This window comes from Trichechus manatus, unplaced genomic scaffold (assembly GCF_000243295.1).
Source record: "Trichechus manatus latirostris isolate Lorelei unplaced genomic scaffold, TriManLat1.0 scaffold00038, whole genome shotgun sequence".
Classification (NCBI taxonomy): Eukaryota; Metazoa; Chordata; class Mammalia; order Sirenia; family Trichechidae; genus Trichechus; species Trichechus manatus.
In genome coordinates, this window is record NW_004443974.1 from 12,490,199 (window position 1) to 12,511,420 (window position 21,222).

At 48.0% G+C, this 21,222-nt stretch overlaps 1 protein-coding gene across 3 annotated transcripts in view; it reads left to right on the forward strand.

Moving 5' to 3' along the window:
• Nucleotides 1–20,076, forward strand: part of SLC25A25 (solute carrier family 25 member 25) — a 33,225-nt gene extending 13,149 nt beyond the window's left edge. Inside the window, exons 1-10 of one of the 3 annotated variants that reach the window (XM_004375709.2) lie at nucleotides 2,499–3,254; nucleotides 12,079–12,205; nucleotides 12,291–12,378; nucleotides 13,324–13,435; nucleotides 14,759–14,917; nucleotides 16,182–16,334; nucleotides 16,670–16,777; nucleotides 16,877–17,044; nucleotides 17,636–17,786; nucleotides 17,901–20,076. In XM_004375709.2, the coding sequence (XP_004375766.1) occupies nucleotides 3,036–3,254; nucleotides 12,079–12,205; nucleotides 12,291–12,378; nucleotides 13,324–13,435; nucleotides 14,759–14,917; nucleotides 16,182–16,334; nucleotides 16,670–16,777; nucleotides 16,877–17,044; nucleotides 17,636–17,786; nucleotides 17,901–18,085 (1,470 nt within the window). In that variant the 5' untranslated portion in view covers nucleotides 2,499–3,035 and the 3' untranslated portion in view covers nucleotides 18,086–20,076. Of the gene's footprint in view, nucleotides 1–2,498; nucleotides 3,255–9,234; nucleotides 9,482–12,078; nucleotides 12,206–12,290; nucleotides 12,379–13,323; nucleotides 13,436–14,758; nucleotides 14,918–16,181; nucleotides 16,335–16,669; nucleotides 16,778–16,876; nucleotides 17,045–17,635; nucleotides 17,787–17,900 lie in introns of those variants that run through there. The other 2 variants (XM_004375710.2, XM_004375707.2) reach the window with 2 other exon arrangements.
• The last annotated feature ends 1,146 nt before the right edge of the window (nucleotides 20,077–21,222 follow it).

Below are 21,222 nucleotides of genomic sequence, written 5' to 3' on the forward strand. Positions count from 1 at the left end.
TTTAGGAGCTCCCAGTTATCTAGTTTCTCTTCGGTTGTTTGTGCATTGTTACTTATGGTTTGTATTGTGTTTATGTATTAGGGCTCCTAGCGTTGTGCCTATTTTTTTCTTCCGTGATCTTTATCATTTTTGATTTTATATTTAGGTCTTTGATCCATTTTGAGTTAGTTTTTGTACATACTGTGAGGTATGGGTCTTGTTTCAGTTTTTTGCAGATGGATATCCAGTTATGCCAGCACCATTTGTTAAAGAGACTATCTTATCCCCAATTAATGGACTTTGGGCCTTTGTCAAATATCAGCTGCTCATAGGTGGATGAATTTATGTCTGGGTTCTCAATTCTGTTCCATTGGCCTATGTATCTGTTGTTTTACCAGTACCAGGCTGTTATGACTACTATGACGGTATATTAGGTTCTAAAATCAGGTAGTGTGAGTCCTCCCACTTTGTTTGTCTTCTTGAGGAATGCTTTACTTATTCGGGGCCTCTTGACTTTCCATATTAAGTTGGTGATTTGTTTCTCCATCTCATTAAAAAATGCTGTTGGAATTTGGATTGGGATTGCATTGTATTTGTAGGTCGCTTTGGGTAGAATTGACATTTTCACAATGTTGAGTCTTCCTATCCATGAGCAAGGCATGTTTTTCCACTTATGCAGGTCTCTTTTGGTTTCTTGCAGTAGTGTCTTGTAGTTTTCATTGTATAGGTCTTTTACATCTCTGGTTAGATTTATTTTATCTTCTTGGAGGCTATTGTAAATAATATTGATTTGGTGATTTTCTTTTCAAAGTTCTCTTCGTTGGTGTAGAGGAATCCAACTGATTTTTGTATGTTTATCTTATATCCTGATACTTTGCTGATATCTTCTATTATTTCCAGTAGTTTTCTTGTGGATTCTTTGGGGTTTTCTATGTAAGATCATATCATCTGTAAATAGAGATACTTTTACTTCTTCCTTACCAATTTGGATGCCCTTTATTTCTTTTTCTAGCCTAAATGCTCTGGCTAGGACCTCCAGCACAATGTTGAATAAGAGTGGTGATAAATGGCATCCTTGTCTGGTTACCATTCTCAAGGGGAATATTTTCAAAGTCTCTCCATTTAGGATGATGTTGGCTGTTGGCTTTGTATAAATGCCCTTAATTATGTTGAGGAATTTTCCTTCTATTCCTATTTTGTTGAGAGTTTTTATCATGAATGGGTGTTGGACTTTGTCACATGCCTTTTCTGCATCGATTGATAAGATCATGTGGTTCTTGTCTTTTATTTCTGTGATGGATTACATTGATTGTTTTTCTAATGTTGAACCATCCGTGCATACCTGGTATAAATCCCACTTGATCATGGTGAATTATTTTTTTGATATGTTGTTGAATTCTATTGACTAGAATTTTGTTGAGGATTTTTGCGTCAATGTTTATGAGGGATATTGGTCTATAATTTTCTTTTTTTGTGTTGTCTTTACTTGGTTTAGCTATCAGGGTTATGCTGGCTTCATAGAATGAGTTTGGGAATATTCCATCCTTTTCTATGCTCTGAAATATCTTTAGTAGTAGTGGTTCATTTAACAAGGTATTTTGAAATTATTCCATAACTGTGTGTAATAGCTGGGTAGGGTTCTGTTGTATGAGTGTACCACAATTTATATACACCTTCCTCTTTTAAAGAACTTTAGGTTATTTACAAACTTGTGCTATTATAAGCAAGGCTGTAAAGAAAGAACATCCTTATATTATACATATGTCATTTCTCACATCTGCAGATATATCCACAGGATAAATTCCTAAAAGTGGAATTGCTGTGTCAAAGGGTTTGTGCTTTTGAAATTCTGACAGCTGTTACCAAATTGCTCTCCAGAGAGGTTGTACTGATTTACACTCTTGCAGCAATCTATGAGAGTGTGGAGTTTCCCCATGCCCTCCCAACATAACTTTTTTCATGCTTGTGGTTTTGAAATAATGGCTATGAACATTGTATCAAAGGGTCCCTTTTGTGGAGATGTGTGTTCTGACAATAGCTGGTCACTGCATTTGTCTGCAAGTGAATTCAGAAACAGACAACCAAAGATTAATTCCTTTTTATTCACGATCATTTTACTCAATAAGTCTGCAGACTTAACCTGGGTCTAGGTACTAGAGATAGAAAGGATTGACTTGCTCCCGGCTTCTGAGAAGCTCACAGTCTAGAGGGAGAGACACAGGAAAAGAAGGACCTATGATATAGCGTTCATTATGTTACGCCTGGTGGGAGAAAATTGGATAAGGGAACAAGGAAGAGTGTTGGTAGATGTCTTCCAAGTGTTGCCAAGGGCTCTTGATCTTGTTAAACCTGATGGTGAATGGCATCCCAGAAGCTGCCCAGATGGAGAGTAGGAAGTCGGGCCCCAGTTAAGGAGCCAGCCCCAGGGTGGATTCCAGGAGGTGGGAGCCTGATCTGGAGGTCGCCATCCACACCTGCTTGCAGAATCGCCCGCTGTCTGCAGGAAAGCATCCGGCTGTGTGCGCCTGTGATTGGAGGGATGCTGCCGGTCGAAATAATGAACACGGTAGTGTCGGCAGAGGTGATTGGCCGGGCCCTGCTGCAGTGAGAATGCAGCCTGGATGCTTGGGTCTTCGGCCTGGGTGATGATCATTAGTTGAGGACAGCTGAATAATTGGGAGCTCGAAGTTGCTGCTGCTATCGGAGAGGTCTGTTTGGCTATTGCTTTTTCCTTTTTTTTTTTTTTTTTTAAGCCAAACATTTGATCATCATCCACCTGCAGAAGTGAGTTTTTATTGAAAAAGCTGCAGCTGCTGTCTCCTTATTGCCAGCTACCGGGCGAGGCTCATAGAGGGAGCTGCTTCTCAGGCCAGGCACGACAGCAGTGCTAGCAAATTTGAAAGAGCAGGCAACAGCCATTGCATGCAGAGTCTCCAGCCTTAGAACACCCCAGGCTAGCCTTCCAAACGCTGGGTAGCCATAGACCCTTGGTGTTGTGGTCACGTCCCTCCTCCAAAGTGAACAGTCACCACCGGCGGCGTTTGGAGGGAGCCGTGATGTTGCAGATGCTGTGGCATTTTCTGTCTAGCTTTTTCCCTAGGGCTGGGTGCCATGGCTCCAGAGAGGGGACAGATAATGAAGTCAGAGGCACCCAAGCTCCTGCTCAGGGAGACCAGGTGTCGAGCTTTTTGGGGAAACAAAATGGAAGGGCTGAGGCCACGGACAAGAGATCCACCATTTTGCTGGTGGTCGGACCTGCAGAGCAGTTTCCTAAGGTAATGGCACCCTCAAGAGGACTTCCTAGTTGAGGGGCTGGTATGGGATTGTTTTCCTGGAAAAACCGGGGTGTGGGGAGGAAGGGAGGACTTTTAGATAAATCGCTTTGGTATTGGGGGTAGGGGAGAAGTCCAAATCTCTTTCTGTGGTCACTAAAGCTTTATTATCCTGTTATGACCACCCCAGCATGGCCAGTGAGGGAAGGAATGTTGAATTCAATAGATTTGCCTTCGTATTTCTCAGTTTGGCCCCAGGAAGCCACTTGAAAGTACAGGATAAACTTTAAAGTGCAGGGAGGACCAAGCTAAAATGGCAATATGAATGCCTTGAAAGTTGAACCCAGTTGCCTGGAGCTGGGAAAGGAAAGCCCGTGTGAGTCCTGAAGGTCAGACTCCCTTTGCTTGGAGCCTGTGAAGGACCAGCCTTATCTTTGAAATCTGGGAGGAATGGAGGGGAGGAGTGGAGTTGGGTCAGATAAGAGTGCACGGGCTGGTGCCCCTTCCGGAATGACTACAGCTACTGCAGTCACAGCCTGTGCTGAGCACCAGGGCCTCCGTCCATCCCTGCGCACGGGTTTCTCATCTAATCCTCACAAGAGCCAAGGTAAGTGCTAGTACTCTCATTTCGTAGATAAGGAAACTGAGGTGCAGAAGGTTAAATAATTTGCCAAGAGTAGAGCTGAGATTTGACTCCAAATCTGTCTGGAACTTTGCCCTGGACTGCCTCACTTTCCCTTAAGAAAGCAATTTTTAATGGGATTAGTTGAGCTCTCGGAATCAGAAGTGAGATTGCTGTTTGGCTGAGCTTTCTCTTGCCTGCAGCAGGAGTGACCTTGTTCGCCTCCTGAGCTTTGGTGATTGTGAACATTTTCTCCCATCTCAGAATGAAAATCAACTGGCAGGGGAAAGAGATTCTGCCATGTGTCTGGCACATAGGAGATACCCAAAAATGTTTGTGGAATTGAATTGCTACGTTTAAAAAATGAATTTTCATGTTTTGATGCAACAACTTCTGCAGTCCTGTGGGCATTGAGGAGAATCTTTAGTCTTTGATGGCTCCTTCTGGTTGTCAGGGGTCTTGCAGAGTCCACATTAGGCCTGGAGTGTGCATTCTTAATGTGCTATTAGATGGTGTCAACCTTTAGATTGTTTTAGACAAGGTCAGAAATGGTGGTGGAACCTTTATCTACAGATCTCCTTGCCTTGTGGCCTCAACTGACTGGCTGCCTTCTAAAATCACCTACTTTTGACTTTAATAATTAACTGTTCCACTTCCCAGACTCATCCTTGCACCTCTTGCCAGCTCCAGCTCCCAGGGGTTGCCTCACATTAGGACTTCCTGTTCTCAACAGCTTAGTTCCTGCCTGCAAAATCACGAAGCTGGGGGCGAGAAAGGGACTGAACTTGAGACCCACGCCCTTCCCCGGCTCTGCTCCCCAAGGAGATGAATCAGTGAGGGGACGCTGCTGATTTCCACTTAGGTTTTTAACCACCCAAGCAAGGAAGGTTTGTTTGAAGCCAGAAAAGAAGGCACATCAAGGGCAGTGTGAGCTCTTTAAAAGCAGATACACTGGGAGTTGGATAGTAGGAGCAAGTGTGCAGTGTGCATCCTTGTCCAGTTCGTGTTCTCTGAAGGTGTTTGGGGTTTGTGATCACCGGCTGATCCGGCCTGGCCTTGCCATTCCTCTATAGAAGAGGTGTCCAGAGTATCATGGAAACCTCACAGAGAAGCTCACTCTGGTTCTCAGGCTTCTTGGTTTCCCACAAACACTACTGTGTTTTGCTCTCACTTCCCCTGTTTAAATATGTCTGCTAGGAGTCAGGTTCCTGTGAGCTTTATTCTAGGAACTGTTCCAGTCTTTCCCTTTATCTTTGTCTTACAGTTAATCTGCAGTTGGAGAAGAAAGCCATTACTCTGGAGTGGGAGGTGCCCTCAGCGGCATTCAAGCTTTCAAATCCTGAGGGGCTGTCTTCTCAGAAGCTCAGAGAATTTTGCTCATTGTGTGTCTAATTGCCAAGTGTAGACAGGTTTCATTGGAAACCCGCTCCACTGGGCTGTCATGGCAACCTGATCATCAAATGACACTGCGGCCACAACAGCGAATGAGGTTTGCGAGCCTGATGGGTGGGTGGGGCTTGAGCAGCCGGTTACTGGCAAGGCTCCCACACATATTATTAACATTTCTGCCTGGGTCTGAGTCATTGCAGAGGAGGGGGGAAATGCTTTATGACCTAATGCTACACTCCCATAGGCATAATACCTGCCCTCTTCTTACTCACGCTATTCTGGCATTTACAGGAAACACCTGTTTTTTAGCATGTACCAGTGGTAGAACAAGGGAAGCTTATGTGGTGGCATTAGCAGATTTGAGGGTGAGAAGATGCTCATGAGAGGAACTGGTACCTTAGAGATTAAATGAAACCCGATACCACTACATTCTAAGGGATCTAGAGTTGTTGTCATTTCTGAATACTAGCTGTTATAGGAACAGGCATCAGAGGAGAGGAAACAAAGTAGATCTGGGTCACAAAATTGGAATAAGGAAAAAGAGGGGCAGAGATTCAGCGCATTATGCCAGGATCTGGAGAGCCGTGAGCTGGTGTGAAACGTCAGGAATGGAACATGAGCGCTGTTTCCATTATCTTCCTTATTGTGTTTCTCATGTTCGGGTTCAGAAGCTGTAACACGAATACAGGTGTCTGTTTTTTAGCTAAGGCTAAACTAGCTCAGGTTGCACCTTTCCCACATACGTACATACATGCTACCTTCCAGTATGAGGTATTGATTGCTTGGTGTAATTCTCAGTATCAGGCATCCAGCCATTCTTTGGAAACTGAATGCTAAAATCTCTTTGGGAGAGTGTAGGTCCTTGGTGCTGATGTAAGTGGATGTTGTAACAAGAGCCTTGCCCTGGGTGTGTGGCTCAGCCCTGTGCTGACAGGCTTTAGGCAAATCAGTCTCATCTCTCCAGGCCTGTTTGGTCATCTCAGAGATTGAGGGGATGATACCCAAAGCCCCTTTGGGCCCCAACTGTGCAGTTCCAGGGATACAGAGCATTTGTCTTGGATACAGGGTGCCGAGAGATTATCTCACTTTGGAAGAATTCCCAGTTTCTGTGTGAAAATGGAGTTCTGAATTACCTGTGAAACCCAGAAGGATGGGTGATTTAAATAAATGAGCAAACACCGATTGAAGTTTGTCCAATGAAGATATTCTGTGGGACTCAATCACAGTAGCAAAATAAAAATAAGTTAGAATCCTTTTTCAAAACTAGTGTTGGAATTGAATTAATGTTATTGTAAAGTAACGTCTTGGCAAGTACACACTGAACATTTCAGAGAGCATTTCCTGACCCTATAATACCATTGGATCCCTGTCGACACAGTGGTTAAGAGCTCGACTGTTAACCAAAAGGTCGACAGTTTGAATCCACCAGGCACTCCCTGGAAACCTTATGGGGCAGTTCTACTCTGTCCTATAGGGTCACTTTGAATGGGAATCTACTCGATGGCAGTGGGTTTGGTTTTTGGCTTATGATACCATTGGTCTGTTTAGAGTGATGAGCTTTGTTCTAACCCGGGAGATTTCGGTCTACTGTTCTAGAAAACAAACTGCACTCTTTTGATAATGCTTTAATGACACTTCCTTACAATACAGAATATAGGTTTCCTTTTTATTTGGTATCATTTTCAAATCCCTTCTCAAATTTGTTTTGTAGATACATAATTAAAACTGAATGGTACAGTTATATTTACCAAAATTATTTGAAAATATACTTTATTGGAAAATAAACATCGCTAGTTGAATAACATTTATTCATTCAAATTTTTTGCCATTTAAATTGGAATGGCTGCAGTCATCACTAAAACTAGATACTTCAACAGATCTGTGTAATAGTTTTGGAAACAAACATGAATAATTTAGCAAAGGAAGACTGGCATTTTAGAATTTAAAATTTAGCTATTTTATTTATAAATGTGAACCTTTAAAATAAAAATAATATTTTGCTGAGTTGAATAAAATATTCAACTTGTCATGACACGTCTGAAGTCTTTGTGAAGAGTGGCCGTGTGTTTGTTCCTTGGGGTCTTAGAGGCCAACTGAGCCCTGTTTACTTATTCAGAAGCTGCTTATTCAGCACCTTTCCACGATTAAGGCAAGGGGCTATTCCAGACAAGCTTTGATACAATAGCCCTCTGCCTTCAGGGACTTCAATAGTAGAGAAAAGATGTGTATAGAAATAGCTTAAAGGCAGAACATCCTGGATTGGGCAGTTTAAGAGACAGCTGAGTGTCATGGACTTAAGTTGAGGCTGGACAAGAATCACCCTGGAATATCCAGAGCCAGCCACTGGGCATCTCATCGGACTACAGCCCCTACTGTAGTCCAAGGCCTGTTCTTACTAACTCATCAAATCCCTTTTAGAAGACCCAAATGTCATATAATTTGTTATAATCTGTTTCCTAATGTTGTACATAAATATCAGCATTTTATTCTAAAATCCTCTTTGAGTTCTTAAAAGACTTTTAGTCAATGAAGAAATTACTTTTAAATTTGTCAATCCCAAAATTATAGCCATCCATTTTTATCCATTCTGGCACTGAGAAAATTTAGTCTATATTAGGAAGTGATAATGCTGTAGAAGAGCAAGAGTGAGGCTGATTCCTTTCTCATCTTGGTGACGTAGCCTCTTCCTCCGCAGCCAATGTTCTGTGACGCTGTCCATGAGGAAGGAACGAGGTGGAGAATGCAGGCTGCGCTGGAGAGCAGCATCCTCAAATTATGACCAAATCTTGAATTTCCATTCATTTGAACGTGGAGGACCTGAGATTTTCTTTCATCCTCACCTAAAAGGGATGTTCTAGAGCAGCGTTGTCCAATAGAACTTTCTGTAGTGATGAAATGTTCAGTGACTGCATGTGGCCATTGAGCACTTGAAACGTGGCCAGTGCAACTGAGGATCTGAATTTTAATTTCATTTAATTTAAATTAATATTGAACAGCACACTTCTAGATCAAAAAACTACGAGTACACTGAATGTGCAAGTGTTCTGAGTGAAAATGGGCTTTGAAGACTAAATCTGTGGGTCTTATGTGAGGCCTGTATGGGGTCTCCATGAGTTGGAATCAACTCGTTCGGTTTGGGTTATTGTGTGAAGCCCTGGCTGACCCCAGATTGGTATTTCTGAGGAGTCTCTCTGCACGAAGACATTTAGACGCTACAGTGTCCTCTTCCCACCCTCGTCATGTCAGTCCCTCGGTGAGTCCTTCAGTGAAATGGGTTGGCTTTGAGGTAATCAGATTGCAGAGAGGCCAGGAAAGATTTCCAGGTACTAGAAATGTGTGAGCTGTGCGTGGCTGGGGGCTTCTCTGGAACTGTGCCTAGGAGACTGTGTGTGGCCAAGGTAGTCCTCGGCTTAGCCCGCTCAGGGGCAGCACCCGCTACAGGATGAAGGAGCCCATGGAGGGGTCTGCTCTTCCAGGAGGCTATGGACCCGGCTCTCTGGCACCCCCTCAGACTCCTGCCCTCACAGCCTCAAACCTGGGTTTGTCTTCAGCAGGCATTGATTCTCTCTACAGCCACATATTTTCTCTGTTGAGAATGATTTACTAGGGGAGAAAACTATTGTGTTGTGTGACGCATTTAGGGACCTTGTGCAAAAAATAAGCAGTCAACTATTTGTTAATTTGGAGGGGGTTGGTAGCAGGAGGGGAAGGTTTGTTTGGACGTATTACCCAGGCAGGACAGAGTGCTCTGCATGTCTCTGAAGAGTTAACTGCAAGAGTGGGTGACGTCAGTCCTGGTCTTTACACACTACTTGAGCAATCTGCTGCCGCCCTTCTAGTCAGGGCTCCCTTCTCATTGGCGATAGGCAAGGACGTACAGTGGGTGGATTTTTTTTTTTTTTTTTTCAATTAAGGAGAAGGGCAGGGCTTAGGCATCCAATGACAGCTCAGCCCTAGCATATCTCGTGCAAGTTTCCCCGGCACAGGTGGCATTTCCCGTTCTTCACGCTGCCAGAACTTGCTCCTTGGTGGCGGCCGAGAACCCCGCTTCCCCGCCAACATGCTCTGCCTGTGCCTGTATGTGCCGCTCATCGGGGAGGCCCAGACTGAGTTCCAGTACTTTGAGTCCAAGGGACTTCCTGCCGAGCTGAAGTCCATCTTCAAACTCAGTGTCTTTATCCCCTCCCAGGAGTTTTCCACCTATCGCCAGTGGAAACAGGTCTGTACAGGTGACCGTGTCACGAAACGAAGGCCACTGGGTACCTAATGGATGTTTATTGAGTATATGGATGAATGGTATTAGAGGAAATGAATGCATGTGTGAAATGGTCTTCGGTGAGAGGAAAGAATGTCTGAAATGTGGGAGTTTTCTCCCCACGTGGCTACAGCCGGAAGAAGCTCTGCGTCACGGGAATGACCGGCTTTCATGTGACTGCAAGGAAGGCTGGAATTATAGGGGAGGCACTTGTGGGAGATGGAATTTCCCAAAGGAATCCACTTGCTGGAGGAATTTTCTGAGAAGCACACAGGCTGGGAAGGGGCCGGGGGTGGGGGGTCAGTCCAGCTGCTGCCAGGCTGTTGTGTTGAGCTTGCGGGGACAAAGGCCAGCAGAGTGTTTGAAGGGAAGGGCAGAGAGGCTCCTCTTTGGAGGCCCAGGAGCTGGGACCGTAGAGTAGAGATGATCGTGCCCCTGTGAGGGCTGGAACTGACAGTGCTGTGCCCAGGATGAAACAAAATGCAGAGGTGAGGGAAGCCTTCACATGTTCTAGATGCGTCTCTCGGACATCCCTTTAGAGCAGGGAGGCAGCAGGGATCCTTATCATTTTAAAGATGGGGAAACTGAGCCACACAGAGTCTGTAGGGGTTGCCTGCTACTGCCTTGTTAATCAGAGTCCCGTGCTTTCCCTGATGCTTATGATAGCAGTGGGGGTTGGACACTGCAGGGAATGGTGACCTGCACGTCCCAGGAAGAGACAAAGTAGGCCCAGTGGTTTTGAGGTAGAAGCAAGGTGAGAATATTCTGAAATGAGCTGCACTGTGGGTTGTCTGTACCTCAGAGCACCCACCGGCAATAAGGCCCATGGATCCTCTCGGTGGCAGAGCAGCCTAGAGATCAAAGAGCTTCACGCATGACCTCGCCTCCTCCCCAAATGGAATGCAGTTTCTATTTCTGCTCCTGCCATAAATCTGGAGCGACAATTTGTATCACTCTTGGCTGAGAGCACAAGTGTCTGCAGGAAGTTAATATAACTCCAGATAGCAGATAAACTATGTACCAGCATCTGCTGAACCTTCCAGCCACACCCCTTGCAGTATGCTTTTTGATCGTGGGAGGTCACAGGGTATCTGTCCAGGCCTCCCTCCTCTCAGCATATCTAGTGGCTGAGCAGTTGCAGAGAGCATGTTGCCTGAGAGAAATCATGATTGGAATCATTTGAGAGTGTGAGCTAGCCATATTGGTTTGTGGATGATGAATGTTATTTCTTTCTGAAAGTATCAGGGACACAGGAAGACTACACCCATTTTCCTTAGGCGATTCTTGGTTCTAGTTTTGGCATGATTCAGGTTGTTGCTGGGTTGGATTAACTCACTTGTGACTCTCATGTACTTGTAACTGACCTTTAGGATGGCAGCAGGAAGTCTACAGAGGCAGCTTTGGGTTCTGAGAGGCCCAGCTCAAATCCCACCCACCGCTTCACTAGCTGTGTGACCTAAGATAAATTCTTTAACCTCTCTGTGTTTCTGTCCTATGTAACGTGGGGGAAGTGATAGTACCTCCCAGAGCTGTTTAAGAGGGTTCATAGCTTTCTTAAAGGGAAAGCATTTAGCATGGCGCTCCTTGGAAACCCGATGGGGCAGTTCTACTCTGTCCTATAGGGTCGCTGTGTGTCAGAATCGACTCAACGGCCACAGGTTTGGTTTGTTGTTTTGTTGTTTTTTTTTTTTTTTGGTGGCCATGGTAAGCGCTCAGTAATGTTCACTCTTGTACAGAAATTCCAGTTGCTGAGCATCCAAAACGGATTGCTTCTGCTGAACAAAGCTCACCTTCTAAGAGGCCAAATAACAGGCCCTCTTAAGGTCACTGAACTATTACTAAATAGAGCTACCTTGGTTTTAAGCTCTCAGTTGAGAGAGCTGATGTTGGTATATCACCTGCTTCCCTGAGATTCAGGACTGGCAGTGCCATCAAGCACATGCCCGCAGATAGTTTCCCTGGATCATATACCTTCCCCCTGGCAGACTTTCTGCCAAGCAGGCATTGGCAGGGGCCAGCTCTGCCTTATACCTTCACCCTGGCCACTGGATTTTTTTGTGGGCAAATGCCACTTTTAAGGATAAAAAGAACAAGCTGCAGAGTTCCTGATAGAATCTGGAGTTCCATCATCCTCCCACATTTGGGCAGGAACATGTGAGGTTGAGGCCTGTCACCAGGGACAGCTCTGCAGAGGGGCCAAGCAGCTGACCCTGGTTGAGCACCAAGCTAGTCTTCAGAACACTTGTCCTGAGAAGGCACCAAGCCCTCCAGTGTTGGCCTTTGTCTGGGGGCTCCTCCCAGGGGCTCCCTCTTTCTCTTTGCTTGTGAGGGAAGCCAGGTGGGCTCTTGCTTGGGTTCTGGCCAGCACTTGGAGGTGTAAGTGGTGGCTCTGGGATGTGGGTAGATGCCCTGGTGGCTTCGGGAGCAGAGCAGGAGAAGTGTCTTGTGTTATTGAGGCCCCCTGTGGTCATGGATTAGCACTGTTTCCTTGGGATAGGGACCTACGAGGGACAAGGAAAGGCTGGTGCATGAGCTAAAGGACAAAACCTTTTGTTTTATAGAAAATTGTACAAGCTGGAGATAAGGACCTTGATGGGCAGCTAGACTTTGAAGAGTTTGTCCATTATCTCCAAGATCACGAGAAGAAACTGCGGCTGGTGTTTAAGAGTTTGGACAAAAAGAACGATGGTAAGCGTTGCCTTCCAGAGCCGCCAGCTGACTTGGTCTTGGGACTCTTGGTGTGACTGGCTCCTCACTGCCTTTGTTGTTGCAGGACGCATCGACGCTCAGGAGATCATGCAGTCCCTACGGGACCTGGGTGTCAAGATATCTGAGCAGCAGGCAGAAAAAATTCTCAAGAGGTAAGTGTTTAGCCAGCCTGTATTTGGTTTAACAAAAGCGTGACCAAAAAAAGATTCCTGGACTAACTCTTGGTGCCATTCATTGTGTCAACCTCGTTTCTCTGAACTTTGCCTTCTCATGGTTTGCAAGGATGAATAAGTGACCCCTCCCTAGACCTGTAGCTCAGCTCCCATTTGAAGACTCACAAATCACCTGGCATTATGCCCATTCTCCAGTGACCCATAAAGAGACTACTTGGGGGATTTCAGGTGGGTGAAAAGAGACCAAGGGGCTCACCTTATGGCACTCAATTTAAGGTGGATTTCTTCCATAAAGCTGGTAACTTTATTTTGCGTGTTGTCCTGAAAGATAGCTCACTGGTGAGCTGGGCTCGTTGGGGTAGTAGAGCTGTTTCTGTGCCTGGAAAACATGGAATAGCCCAAAGAGGTACTTTCTTTCCCAACTAAGCCTTTCCCAAATCCTGAGGCCCTGGTGCTGGCTGGTCTTCAGAGCCAGCAGCCTCTTGTATGGCTCCCTGGGGTCAGGTCACCGTGGAGGGAGTGTGTCCTCGTGCTGTGCTGTACCCAGCATCTTTGGGTGTGTGCTTGCCTCACTAACCTCTGCTTCGAGCACTTATTTGTGTTGTTTTTCCTCTCTCCTCTGCATCTACCTTTGTCTGTCTGTCAGAATACGAATGGGCCATTTCTGGGGCCCTGTCACCTAGTAAGTATTCGTGTCACCCTGGCAACTGCCTCCCTCCTGACCAGAATGGGGTTCCTGTGGGCCATCATCTTACCATTTTTGTACAAAGTGGGGAGTGGAGTCCCATTGCCTTCTCTCATTGGGGAAGGAGAGGCACTGCCTCCGTGGCTCGCCTGGAGGTGGGGAGTGCAACTGACAGATGGGGGTGTTGGCCGAGGGTACCCTGGCATGTTTACATGGGCGACTGTGCATTTGTCTTGCAGCATGGATAAAAACGGCACAATGACCATCGACTGGAATGAGTGGAGAGACTACCACCTTCTGCACCCCGTTGAAAACATCCCCGAGATCATCCTGTACTGGAAGCATTCCACGGTGAGGTCCCCGTTCATGATGCCTGATCGCAATTACTCCATCATGCATTTGCAGGGTCCCTTCAGCCAGCATCAGTCACCTCTGCCAGCCCCGTAGAGCCATCCAGTGCTCCCCCCGCACCCTCTGTTTACCACACGCTGGCCAACCTAAACAGCCGGGGCGTTCCCCACACCCAAGGTTCCCTCTGCCAGGAATGCCCTCTCGTCCCCGTGTGCTACCTGTTCTTCAAGGTCCATTTCAAATACCCCTCCCCACTGATACTTCTTGTTCTCCCAAAGCCAGTATGAGCCTTCCTCCTGGGGGGCAAGGGCAAGAGTCGGGGTGGAAGAAACTACTCTGTAATGACAGATGCATAGAGCTATTAGGTTTCTCCCCCTACCACCCCATGTTTTTGTTGTCGTTTATGTATCTGGCAAAAGAACATGTCCCCACAGTGGCACCCATACTGCGCTTTCACCCTGTATCAGAGCTGTCGTTCCACATGCGGAATACAGACCTATGGCCACGTTGATCTCCCTGCCTGTGAGCCCCCTTCTTTGTCTTGGCCTGTCCCTTTCTGCTGGTCCTTGCTGACCCCGCCTCAATTTGCAGTCAGCTGTGTGTCTGTCCCATCCACTCTGGGCTGCCATTTCTGGGAGACGAGGCCAGAGGGCTCGTCCTCATCTGTCTCCACAGTACCTTGGCCAGGGCCTCGTCCTCAGGGGATACCTGACGTCTTTGTTGGGTGAAATTAAGTGGCCTTCTCCAGGGGTGGAAGCTGGCCCATGTCTCTGGATGGCAGCCCTGGGGCCAGAGGAGGCCAGCTGACTAGTCAGGAGGCCACCCAGAAGAGAGGGTATTACACAGGCATGGCAGCCCTGACATGTTTGCTTAGGACTTGCATAATGTTCTGCCAGCGTGATCCGGTTACACATCAGGTTTCAGAGGACTTTCCCCCCCTGACTTGATCCTTTCAGCATAGCCGCTGATCCTCAGCTGAAATGCCTCTGTAAGCTGTTCCTGCAGGAGCTCCAGGTGGTATTTGAAAGGGCTGTCAGGTGGTTTTGTAACTACAGACATAGCTCCCTGCTCTCCTCAGATGCTATACCTGGGCCTCTTGAACGCCACAAACGGATAAGCGCTTGGCCCATCTTTACACAGTGAAGAGCAGGGGGGCTTCATTCAGCTTCCTGCCTGGAAGCTTGGCATTCTCACCATCTATTTGGTCCCAGGGATGCAAGGTAGAAGGATATGGATCCAGTCAGCCTGCCAGAGCTTTCCTGAAGGTTATCAGGGTTCTGCTCTTGAGTCAGGTGGTTTTACCTTTGTTGGTCTTTCTCACAGATCTTTGATGTGGGTGAGAACCTGACAGTCCCTGATGAGTTCACAGTGGAGGAAAGGCAGACGGGCATGTGGTGGAGACACCTCGTGGCAGGAGGCGGGGCAGGGGCTGTATCCAGAACGTGCACGGCTCCCCTGGACAGACTCAAGGTGCTCATGCAGGTAAGCAGGGAAATGGGCCCCAGGCCATGTCTGTGGGCTTGGTTGGTTGGTTGATTTCCTCCTCCCTTGGTTGTGGCCCTGCTTTGGTCCCTTGCTTTTCTAACCTAATAAATTAGACTGGAATTATTGGTTAGACAAGAGTAACATTAGATCCAGACTTGGGTGACCTTTTGCATATGCTGATCTAATTTTATCTGAGGCACTTAAGCCAGGCATCAGGTTACGAGGCCTTAGGACAGATGAATCCAGTGAAAACTGGGATATGGCAGGAAGTTCTTTCCTTAAGCACATGTCATAGGGCTCCACATGGGGAGGCAGGTGTGAGCAGGTCCTCACCTGACCCAGATCCCAGTGGAAACAGCTCCATTACCTTGGCTGGGTACTCAGTTCTGCATCCACAGGGCAGAGATAAGCCAGGCTGATGTCGGGCAGAATTACGAAATAGACCCACATGAGGACGCTCTGTTGGACTTTGGTGTCTCTCTGAGCAGCGACCAGTCACCCCATCATCCCTCTGTGTTCTAGCACTTTCTGTGCCAGGAGTTTTCTTGAGAAGGCATCATTTTTATCCCTTCCTCCTTTACCTTCCTGGACCTCCCTTGGTCTGAAGTCTGTTGATGGCTAGATGTGAACTCCCTATATTGTATTAAAGCAAGGGAGGCAAACCTGGGTTCCTACCCCAGCTCCCTCACTTCCCAGCTGTGTGAGTTTGGACAAGTCACTTCACCTCCAAGACTTCCATTCCTCTCTGAATTAAGGGACTTGAAAACATTGCCTGATCAGTTTTTTTTTAAAAAAAAAACAAAAACAAAAACAGAATTCCCAGGAATGTTGTAGAGATTAAAAGCAGTCCTTGGGCAAAATGCTACAATGCCTGGGACTTGCTTTAAAGTAGTCCAGCAGGGGTGTGGCAGCAGGGGATTTAGAGTAGCCATGGGTTGATAGTTCTCGAGGCTCCTTACAGAATTCTCTCTACTTTTGTATATGCTTTTCCAGAATAAAAAGCTCAGTTTTTTTAATTTTAAAAAGCAGTCCTTGTGGAGGTGTTTGGCACAATGCTGGCACATCATGAGGCGTGGTAAAAACTGGTTGAACCCGAATCAGTCATGTTTGAGTCTCACAATCTGAGGTGGTCTTCAGAAGGCCAAGAGGGCAGAGCCTTCCTGATGACCACGATCAGTTGGTCAGTAAGAAGGGCCACTTTGCCGGACGATGGCAGCTGTGGGCCCTGAGTTATTTCTACAGCCTTGCTTCCCCTCCCCAGGTCCATGCCTCCCGCAGCAACAACATGTGCATCATTGGTGGATTCACCCAGATGATTCGAGAGGGAGGGGCCAGATCGCTCTGGCGGGGCAATGGCATCAACGTCCTCAAAATTGCCCCTGAGTCGGCCATCAAATTCATGGCATATGAGCAGGTGAGGACCAGGCTCCCTAAAAGAACCCCATCGGCTGCTGTCAACTGAGTGTCCCCTGGATGAAGTCTTCACTCTGCTGATTCCCAGAAACCTTGAGCAAGTCATTGTGCCCGGGGGATGCGGGTGGTAGGAGGTCTGGTTCTGACCCCACTCTGCTACCAGTTCCACTTGGGGCCAGCTCCTTCCATTTCTGGGCAGCATAAAATGTGCCGGAGACACCAGGTCACAGATAAGATCCTTTCCAGCTTTCCACCTGACTGGCTTAAAAAGGACGTGTGGGAGCAGGGGCTGTGGACCCTGGATACATCAGTTTGTTTGTTTGCTCCGTGTTCTAGATCAAGCGCCTTGTCGGTAGTGACCAGGAGACTTTGAGGATTCACGAGAGGCTTGTGGCAGGGTCCTTGGCAGGTGCCATTGCCCAGAGCAGCATCTACCCCATGGAGGTGAGGAGCCACTGCGGTCCTGGGGCCAGAACAGTGCTGTGACTGGGGGTGAGGAGTGGGCTGTGCTCATGCTTCCTGTCCTCCCCTCTGGTTCTGCAGGTTCTGAAGACCCGGATGGCCCTGCGAAAGACAGGCCAGTACTCGGGCATGCTGGACTGTGCCAGGAAGATCCTGGCCAAGGAGGGGATAGCCGCCTTCTACAAAGGCTACGTCCCCAACATGCTAGGGATCATCCCCTACGCCGGGATAGACCTAGCTGTCTATGAGGTGAGTCCCCTTGAACAAGCTGAAAAGCTTTAGAACTCACTCCCACCCAAGCCCCTACTCATTATCTCCAAACAGTCCTGTCTCCCCTCTGCTTAGACACTGGGCATGGACAGAACAAGTAACACCATCCAAGACTGGGTCTCCTTATAGACTTGTCTGTTTACTGCAAGGATCTGGCAGGAGGGTGCCTGTCATACTGCCCACCACCTGCAATCCCAGTATGGCTCCCTGAGCCCTGCCCCAGGTCCCCCACCCCTACAGCCCAGCAGCAGATCTCCAGAACACAATGGCCTTCGAGGCTCACTGGGCCCCTGAACAGGCTCTAGACCACAGAGGTCAGGCTTTCTGTCAGGGGGAAGGAGGTGCTCTCTCCACCTCATCCCCACTCCCGGGCCTGTCCAGGAATCCCCACTGACAGCAAAGACAAAGGGCAGGCAGGCCAATTGAGTAAGGCCTTAGGGGCCCTGGATCCCATATGCCCAGGAAGCAGCCTCCTGTGTGGGCCCAATAACCCCCCTCCAACCACCCACTGCCTTACACTCTCCCTGGGGGTCTCCGGTGCCATGACTTCCCCCTCCTTCCCCCTTCCAGACGCTCAAGAATGCCTGGCTGCAGCGCTATGCTGTAAACAGCGCAGACCCCGGTGTGTTTGTGCTCCTGGCCTGTGGCACCATGTCTAGCACCTGTGGACAGCTGGCAAGTTACCCACTGGCCCTGGTCAGGACCCGGATGCAGGCGCAAGGTAAGGCTGGTCCTGGGCCAGTCCCCAGGGGCCTGTCTCACCAGGGGGCAGGCTGGCCTCTAGGGAGGTGCTGAGGAAAGGTATTTGATGGGTGGATGGTGTCTCTCGCTGCAGCTTCCATTGAGGGCGCGCCAGCGGTGACCATGAGTAGCCTCTTCAAACAGATCCTGCGGACCGAGGGGGCCTTTGGCCTGTACCGAGGGCTGGCCCCCAACTTCATGAAGGTGATCCCCGCCGTGAGCATCAGCTACGTGGTATACGAGAACCTGAAGATCACCCTGGGTGTGCAGTCACGGTGACGGGACGGAGGGCGGCCCTCCCGGCAGACTCGCTGATCCTGGGCCTGCAGCCCCAGGACGTGTAGCCATCTCATTCTGTGAATGTGCCAACACTAAGCTGACCGAAGCCAAGCTGTGAAACCCTGGGATGTGCCCGCAGGGAGGGAGAGCTGGCATGCCCACCGGGCTTGCCCTGCTGACCCCGGCCGATCCTCACATCGATTCCAGGGGAGACCCGTGGGTATTCCTCAGGGTCCAGGGGTCAGCAGGATCCAGGCTCTTACGCACAGAGACGGGGACGTTTCCTTCCGTGCCTGCCAAATAGCAGAGCTCGGAGATGGCTTAGTTCTTCCACGTTGCCCCGGCAGCCAGACCATCAGCGCAAGCCTTTGCCCTCCGGCCTGCTGAGCGCGTTCCCCTTACCCATGTGCTTCCTTCCTCTCTGCTGTTTTAGTGTGGTAGGAGGAGGGCTACCTGCCCGCTCCCACCCTCTCCTTGTCTCTCTCCCACAATCCTGTGGTGAAAGGGATTTCACTTGACTTCACAAACCTTACTTCCCCAGCCTCAGTGTTCATGCTGACATGGTCATGCAGGGAAGCGGGGGGAAGAGTCTAGCTTTTTTGCTCACCCTCATCTGAGCTCACAGCAGACAGGCCCCGGATGTCACGTGCATGCAGGGGTGGCCAGGCCAAGTCCCGCCTGTTTGCTGCCTGCCATCATGGTGCATGGCTTCCTGCAAGGCTGGTGCCGGCGCCTGGAACCCAGAGGCTCTGCTCCCTGCTTGGGGTCTCATGGCGCTCTGAGCTGGCCCCAGTCTCTGTCAGAACTGGTACCAGCTCAGAAGCAAACTCACTGTCCCTGCTCTGTGGCATGAGGACAATGGGGGACAGTGTTTCAGGGGAAAGGCATATCTGCCCCACATCTTCATCCCCTGGTGAGAGAAAGAGAAGGTGTTAAAGGCCTTAATTATGTATTGTTGGGAAAAGGGTTTTGTTCAGAAAGACAAGCTGGACAAATGTGCGAGTTTTTTGCTTCCAGAGAGAAGACAAAGGGAGTAGACAGAGTTCTGCTAATGCATTAAAGTCTGTTTCTGATGCCCCAGGGGATTTATGTCCAATCCCAACTCGGGCAAAGTGGGACCAACCTCACATTCCACTGACGCAACGTGTCACACTGCTTGGAGCCTATTTATTTTGTATTTATTTGAACAGAGTTATGTCCTAACTATTTTTATAGATGTGTTTAATTAATAGCCTGTCATTCTCCGTTTCTTTTTGTATTCATATTTATGTTCATGGTTGATTGTACTTTCTCGACACCATGTGGTGGGGGTTGGGAGAGGAAAGGATGGATGGGCCTGGGAGATACCCTGCCCGCTGCCCGTGGTTATGTCACGTCTGTCCAAAGAAATCCAAGAAATTCCTCTTGAAGTGGAGGTGGAGAAGAAAGGACAGAAGGGCGGAGAGGCTTGTCCTTTGGCAGTCAGAGCTGGGCCTGCACTGCTCGGGAGCTTCCTGTTACGTGTGTCCCGGAAGGAATGAGTGCAGGAAACCTTAGAATCTGAGGGCCTGAAAAAGCGTGTTTGATTGGGGCTGGGAAGATTGGGAGAAATCCTGAGGACCTTGAAGATGGAAGTCCAAATCATTTCCTGGACTGAGAGGATTTTGTTATTTCACCCGTTTTGAATCAAAAAGCAATGAGGTGCCTCTCACTGTGGGTTTGTTGTGAATGGGTAGGTGCTAGAAGGGAGGGTGACCGGCCCCCCACCTCCTTTGATACAGTGGGCTCACTCCCTCCCAGCCCTCTGCTGCCCCGCTTGATATGCTGGTCAGCTTGCAACTGCACAGTTGCCCTCCATTCCACCAGAATGGCCTAATGAGGAAAATTTAAATAGGATGCAAAGATCAATGCAAAAATCGTTATACATAAATATATATAGTTATAACTGGAATTTGTCAAAGAGCAAATTAAGAAAGAATTGGAAGTTGTCATTTAAAACAGCCTTCTAATAAAGTCGTTTCAAAGCTGATGATGGAACCATGATTTTTCTGATTTGGGCTTGGGTGGTGTGGGGGCGTTTACGAGTTAGAAGATGAATCCATTTTTCTCCTCAGGAGCCTTGACAGCTGTCCCCTCTCAGCTTCTTGGAGGTGCTCCCTCTTTAAAGGTATGGGTGTGTGTTAGATTTTGAGGTGCTCTGGACAAGCTCACCAGTGGCCACTAAGCTGCCGAATCTGATGGCCACTCCTCAGCCATCATCTGACTGAGCCCGTCTTGGGCACAGCTGAACAGTCCCTCGAGTCCTGCTTGAAACACTGTCTTCAAGTGGCCTCCAAAAACTACCCTGCTCCTTCTCAGACTCAAAATTGGTTCCGGCACATCTTCCTGACTTACAAATGTTGAAGGGCCCCAAAGGGCAGCCTTAGACCTTTCCTCTTTATACTCTCTTAGTAATCTCATTCAGCATCATTACTTTAAATATCTCTATTTAAATGACCTCATTTTGTCCTTGAACTAATTCCAGACCCATAAATCCAACTACGAGCCCTGTGTCTTCACTTGATTGCCTAATAGGCATCTCAAGTCTAACATGTCTAAAACCAAACTTAATTCTCCTCTCAAACCTGCTTTTCCCGTCGTTTTCCTCTTCCCAGCAAATGGCAACTCTTTTTAGTAACTTAAGCCAAACCTTCAGAGTCATCCTCAGCTCCTTACTTCCCTCTCATTCTAGGTCAAATCCATGAGCAAATCTTGTCATCTCTACCTTCAAAATATATCTGGAATCTGATCACTTCACCCCTTCACCCCTGCTACCTGGTCTAAGCCAATGTCATTTTTTACCTGAACTATTGCAGAACCTCCTAAACTTGTCTCCCCGGCTACCCTCCATTCTCTACACTGAACCAGTGACCCTTCTAGAACCTAAGTCTGGTTCCTGTCCCCTGCTCAAAACCCTCCAATGAATAGACAAACCACAGACCGGAAGAGAATATTTGCAGTACATATAATCTAACAAAGGATTTGTATCCAGTTAATATTGTATAGTTTGTGTTTTATAAGACAACCCAGTTTAAAAATTGGTACTTTACGCAGGGCAGGAGAAAGGGCTAAGCTAGCATCATTAGTTGTCAGGGGAAAGCAAAACCACAATGAGATAC